General features: G+C 37.0%; 1 protein-coding gene across 1 annotated transcript in view; it reads left to right on the plus strand.

Moving 5' to 3' along the window:
* Positions 1-3,774: 3,774 nt before the first annotated feature.
* LOC118833332 (RNA-binding motif protein, X chromosome-like) overlaps positions 3,775-6,602 on the plus strand; it is a 7,783-nt gene continuing 4,955 nt past the window's right edge. Inside the window, exons 1-3 of the mRNA XM_036740694.1 lie at positions 3,775-3,897; positions 4,099-4,221; positions 5,128-5,256. Of these exons, the coding sequence (XP_036596589.1) occupies positions 4,113-4,221; positions 5,128-5,256 (238 nt within the window). The 5' untranslated portion in view covers positions 3,775-3,897; positions 4,099-4,112. The remainder of the gene's footprint in view (positions 3,898-4,098; positions 4,222-5,127; positions 5,257-6,602) is intronic.

The following is a 6,602-nucleotide window of genomic DNA, read 5'->3' on the forward strand; positions in this document are numbered from 1 at the left end:
ATTAAGGTGATGCCTACCTTTATGTGGGGCAGTTGGTGGTCATGGCTATCCCTTTCTCCACAGGCTTGATTTCCCAGTCCCTGTTTAGTTAGAGGGAGAGAGAGGGGGTGGAGTGGGGAGAGAGAGACAGGAAAGAAGGAAGGAAGGAAGAAATGAAAGGAAGGACAAAAGAAAAAAAAAAGTTCATAGACTCCAGGTTGAAAACTATTGATCTACTCTAAAACAGAACTAATATTCAAAGAAATCAAGGTTCAACAGCTTGCTTCGATTTTTTTCTCTCTTTTAAATAACGATTTCATTATTTAATCTATTATTTTCATTATTAATTCAGTGTTTATAATTCCATCTTTTTAAAATTATGTATCTTGTTGACATCAGATACTAAATATATTTAGTTGACCAAAATATTTTACTTAGATATACCTATGCTTATTACTACCATCTTTTAATCTTGTTCAGTTGTCTCAGTTGTGTCTAGGCTTTTAATAATCATGATTTAGAACACATAAAAATACTAGGTAACGTTTTGTTCTATACTAAGAGAGTCATAATTTTTAGGAAGAAGGAAGTTTCTGGGCTAGGAACTAATTAATCAATTAACAAGTATTTTAATAGCTATTTAAATATTTCAAATAATCATAAGACTTTAAGGACCATAATGTGCCAGAGAGTAAACATGATATCTTTGGTATCAGAGCAAAACCAAGACAGAGTGAAAAACAAATTAGGTTTTGCATAAATTTAGGCATGTTACATAATTCAAAACTCCAGAATTTTTAGATAATTTATCAATCAAAGTTGAGTTTTAGTTTGTCACTTAAGGGTTATGAGATTTCGGAGTATCTCAGCTTCCTGGTTTAACATGGTGACAATATTTTAGATTTACACACTTTTCTCCAGTTACTAATTTTCTTCTTATATAGTGTGCTTTTCTTTCTTGTATTATACTTGATCTGACATTTTTTCTTTTCTGTTAACTTCATTTGTCATACATTCTTTTAAGTTCAAGTCAAATAAAACTTAATTTGTTGCCTTTCCTCATCTCTTACAATGCTGAAATGATTTCCACTTGATTTACCTTTTTTCATCTGACAAATTTATCTTTTAATTTTTTCTCCATTAATGGTCTGTTTTATGTTCAGGAAACAATATGAATTGAATGAATGAAGTTTTTGTATGCCTTTAAGAAATTTGCTTTTTTTGTATTTGGTTTTATGGCTTTCTTTTGTACTTTTTTATTTATTTCAATTTAAATTTATTATTGTGTTACATATAGAGAGAAAGAAGGCAAGCAGTTAGATGACTGCTGAAAAGAAAATGAAAAAGCAAATGCTAACATCTGGGATTTTTTCAGCGATTAGTAGGATTTTGATAACAAAAATTGTGTGGAGTTTTTGTCAAAGTGATTATTTTAGTTTTGGCTACATTCATCTTCTGAAGTAGAATTTAAGTGGTGTCACTTTTCTATTCACAGTAAGTCGCTAATAAATAATAATAACTAGCATTTATTTAGCGACTATTGCGTGCCAAAGCGCTTTACAAATGTTATCTTCACAACCACCTTGGGGGGGGGGAGGACTAGTATTATTTAACAATTGAGGAAACTGAGGCAAAGGTTAAGTAGTTTGCCCAAAACTACAAGAAGTGTGCCTAATTTTTTTTGGTATGTTTCTGTTTGAATATTTTAATGTAAGCAGAAAATATTATTGGGAAGTTATTTAAGGTTAAGTGTGAATGACTAAGTTTAAAAAAGTGTTTGTCTTTTATTAACAATTTTGTCTACTTTAAAAATCTTTGGTATTCTTTGATAAAAGGTTGATTCTATTTAATAAAAGAATACAGTTATTTTCATACTTGTTTAATTTTTGTTTTTAAAAAATTTAAGAATTCGAACCACAAAAATAAGGAAGTAGTTTAGAATGAAACAGAATGTGTTCCAGGTAACGGCACTACCCCCCACCCCTTCCAGGCTCAAGGCAAAGCACGTCTTCAATCCGGGTCTTTCAGCCTAGTTCTCAGACAGTATAAAATTAGACACCCACCTTTTTTTTTTTTCGGTAGTCGTTGCGCAGTTGTGGTAGTGGGCGTCTTTGTAGGTAGTCGGTGTGAGTCGAAGAAAGAGAAGGTAAGGTTTTTGTGAGAAATTTGTGACATCATTCAACACTTAGAAAAACCATGCAACTACACCATTAATTATTTTTAATTTTTTTTTCTGGTAATTTGTGTGAATTTTTAAAATGGCACAGATTTAAAACTGCCTTTAGCTTAGGTCTGCAAAATATATTTGGTTGCCATTTTAGACGAGGGAACATCCCATTATTGCTGTTTGGTTTTTTTTTTAAATAATTTAGAGGGGAGGAAAAAAGATGAAGCAGTTTTTGAGGTACGCGATTCTTAAACGGCCACTGTCGTTATCACAGCCTTCTCTTCAGAATTGTCTTTAGTTTAAACTGCGCGGGGTTTCAGAGAGGAGGAGCGCGAAAAAACACGGAAGTCTGAGGGAAAGTCTGAGGTAAAAAAAACTCGGTTTCGTTTTTTAAAAACTGGTAAGAGTTTGCTTCTTCACCGTTTTTACACACAAAAAAAGGATGGTGACTTAATGAGGCTCTGAATTGCGTCGACTGTGTCAGGCGCCATTTTGTTATCAATTGGCGTCTGTTTTTACTTCAAAATTGTGGCGGAATGGTGACGTCTTTTAAAATCAAGGGATGAATAATAAAATTTATCTTGAATAAAATAACCTTTTATTATATAATGGCCAATTTTTTGAAGGAATTCATGGTATATCTTCTGTGTCTACAAAATGTATGACAATGACGATCACCTATATACAGTTTTTGTCACCCGACAATTGCTTAAATGCGACTCAGGCTTTTTCTGAGGTAAAAAACGTAGAATTATCAAATGTTTTCAAAGGCAATGTGACAGAAAAAAGTTTTTAGTTTACTTAAATAGGAAATAACTGAAAGTCAGTCACTCTGTTCCCCCTCCCCACTTCACTTTGGGCCCCCGTTTTCCCGTTCTGCCCACCCTCTTCCAGCCTCCACCCCGCTAAAGCCCCCTCTTCCACCCAGAGCTTTACTCTGCTCCCCTCCCCCACAGGATTCTGTCTTCCTCTTTACTTCGCGCTCCATTGTCTTCCTGCCTTGAACCTCTTTTTACCTCTCTACACTGGCCCTCCCCCCTCACTCCGAACCCCTCCCTCTTGGAGCCTGGAGCTCTTAATTGCCCCACTCTATACTCCCTCTCGTTTCACTCTGCCCCCTCCCTCTCCTCGCTCCGCCCCCTCCCTGTCCTCATGCCTAACTCCGCCCCCTCACCGCGCCTCGCGCCCCGCCCCTTCCCCGTCGCGCCCCGCCCCTTCTCCGTCGCGCCCCGCTTTGCGCCTAGCCTTCTACCTCTCGCGCCTCGCTCCGCTCTCTTCCCACCTCCAGCTTCGCTTCGTCCCCCAACCCCGACCCCGTATGGCTCCGCCCCTTCACTTCTCACCCCTCCTCGAGCCTCGCTCGCCTCCACCACGCCCTCCACCTGGTCTGGCTCCGCCCCTCCGCGCCCCCCTCCCTCCTTCGCGCCCTTCTCAGCAACCCCCCATCTCCACTGGAGCTTCGCTCCGCCCCTTCCTGCCTCGTTCCGCTACCCGCCCCCCCCACCCCCGCCTTGCGCCTCGCTCCGCCCCTTTGTGCCTTACCCCGCCTAGCTCTTCTCTGCGCTACCCCCGCCATCACCCCCAGCACCTCTTCCCCTCACACCTCACCCCGCCTCGCGACTCTGACCGCTACCCGCTCAGGCCTCACACCTCGCTCCGCTACCCACCACCCCAGCGCCTAGCACCTCGCGAGCGCCGTAGTCGGCTTCGCTCTTCTCCCTGCCAGCAGCGCTTCGTGTAAACCTGGGGAGGTAAAAATTTATTTTCAGAAATGTTAGTTTAAAAATTGTTGTGAGGAAAATGTGTTCAAAATCATTAGCAGATACCACATGATATTTTATTGTACCCTGAATGATTTTTTAAAAGTCGGAAATGACAAGTTTTCCGACATAAAATTTGTAGGTTAAGGATATGTCCGTTAATTAACCATATTTAATTTTTTTTCCTGACAGATTTTCTTGAAAAAATGGTGGAAGCGGATCGCCCGGGGAAGTTATTTATAGGAGGCCTCAATACAGAGACAAATGAAAAAGGTCTTGAATCAGTTTTTGGAAAATATGGCCGCATGGTAGAGGGTAACTATGAACCATTTACTATCTAAAAAAAAAAAAATTGTAATCTAACTATGCAAAGACAATTATTTCAGGTTGTGTGGCATAAAAGACCCTCACCAATTAAAAAAATAATTTTAGTAAGGAGCCATCTCAGGGTGGGAACAGATATATAAAATTTTATTCTATTCTTGCGAGAATAGGCCATCCTCTGCCAGAGTGGATCTAGCAAGGGAGGCAAAGACACAAACAACAAAGCACCAATAATTATACATAACACAAGAGAATTCCCACCTACCTCTGACCCTTCTCACCATTGGCTGGGAGGTGGGGTACAATCTGAGAACAAAAAGCTAGACAAAGAACCAGGAAATCAAGGCACAGAAACTCCAATTCCCATCCTCTTAGTTAAGGATTACAGAGGAGGTGACATCTATAAATCTGAGGAAGGAGAATAGGATAAGGGAGGAGGAGACCCTCTCCATTCTTTTACAGTACTTTTACAGTAAAGGGGAGCAGGTCACAATGACCCTAATCTTACTTAATAAATCTTTAAACCAGAACAAAGAACAAAAAGTTTCAAGAGGAAAAAAAAAAACTTTCCCAGTGGCAGAGTAATCACACTTTCACAGCCTCAGAATTTTTCCACTTCCCTATTTCCCTGTTTCTTGATTTGTAAACATTTCTAAGTATAGATGTGAATAGAGATAGATATATAATTATACATACATATTCCCTGCGAAGTCTTCACATTTTGTTTTCTCACTGCCTCACACACAGGTGCTGTAGAAAAAAAAATTTCCATAATATGCCATACTTCTCAAATCTGTGAAGTTAAGACAAACTTCCATTAAAAACCTTACACTTAATATTTTTAATTTCTTTAATATGTTAATACAAAATTGCTTTTTAAAACCGTTTTTCTTTCAGTTCTGTTGATGAAAGATCGGGAAACCAACAAATCCAGAGGTTTTGCTTTTGTTACTTTTGAGAATCCCGCTGATGCAAAAGATGCTGCAAGAGACATGAATGGAAAGGTAGTTTTTCATTTGCAGCTCTGTATTTCAGACTTTTTCCATTTTTCAAATACATTCCACTGAAAATCTTGGCAAATGTTCTTGTTGAATGGTTAAATTACATCACAACAGTTCCATAGTCTCGAAAAACACCGACCTTTAATTTCTAAAGTATTTCCAAACTTCAAAATAATATTTTAAGGAATCACTTCAAGTGTTTGGCTTTCTTAAAGTCTCTATCATTGGCTTTAAACATGAATTGTTCCTGTTGTAGTTTTAGTGTCATTTTGTCAGGATAATCTTCCATGAACAGCGCTTTTCACTATAGTCTTTTGTAAGTACAATATCTTAAGAAGTTCAGTGTCATCCTAACGCAAAGGTACATTCTTTCATTGTTAATCCTTAATAATTTTTTCTTTAAACTTAATTTTCCATTTCTATTAAAAGGGATACAGTGGTTTTAGCAAGATCATTTATTCCATATTTTTAATCAACTATAATATTCTATCACACTTAATCCTTACATTTCAAAAAATATTTCAACTCAAACTAATTTCTCCTTTTTCACCACCTATTAAGTTATAATTTCATTTGCCAGACTATGTCAAAGTGATCCAACCCAACTACTTTGGAAGTGTCATGTTTTTATAGATTCCATAACAATTAGAAATGAATAAATACATGGAATGAGTGTGATAGTTAGAACACAAAGGAGACTTACCCAACTATAATAGAGAAAAATTACAGACTGGTAATAATAACAGGTGAGGTCTACATGAAAAGTCAGGGTTTACATTTTATTTTATAACTTTAGAAAATGTTTATGAACCAAAGGAAGATAAAATTAAAAGTATTCAAGCAATCTAATTCTAACAGTATTTAAAAAGAATAATCACAGAAGCCAATGATCTGAAAAATTCAAAGAAAGAAGCACTGAATTCTAAAACAGTTTAAACCATGAGTTGAGAAAAAATTCATTATAGAAATCTTTTAGGTAAACCGAGATGATAGATGAATGGTTTCTCTGGGTAGCTGGTTGGTTTGATTGGAGTAACAGCTTCATATTTCAATGGAAAAAAAAAGTCATTTTGTTCTTTAAAATACTGAATTTGAGCAAATGCTGGAATATTCACATCTTAATTCATAAGGATTTTGAACAGAAAGTGACATAGTAACTAGAAATAAATAATTTAGTATGTATAGTACAAAATTGATGATAAAAACTAAGATATAACATCTTTAAAAGAAAAATGCAGAGAGCTGAAATGGATGGTAGCAAATCAGCACAGGAGATTTATAATTAAGTTTTCCCTGCCTCCCCCAAAAAAGGAATAATGTACCATATGGTATATGTTTATGGTTTGTGATGTTAGTATGTAACTGAGGTCA

This window comes from Trichosurus vulpecula, unplaced genomic scaffold (genome assembly GCF_011100635.1).
Source record: "Trichosurus vulpecula isolate mTriVul1 unplaced genomic scaffold, mTriVul1.pri scaffold_31_arrow_ctg1, whole genome shotgun sequence".
NCBI classification, from domain to species: Eukaryota; Metazoa; Chordata; class Mammalia; order Diprotodontia; family Phalangeridae; genus Trichosurus; species Trichosurus vulpecula.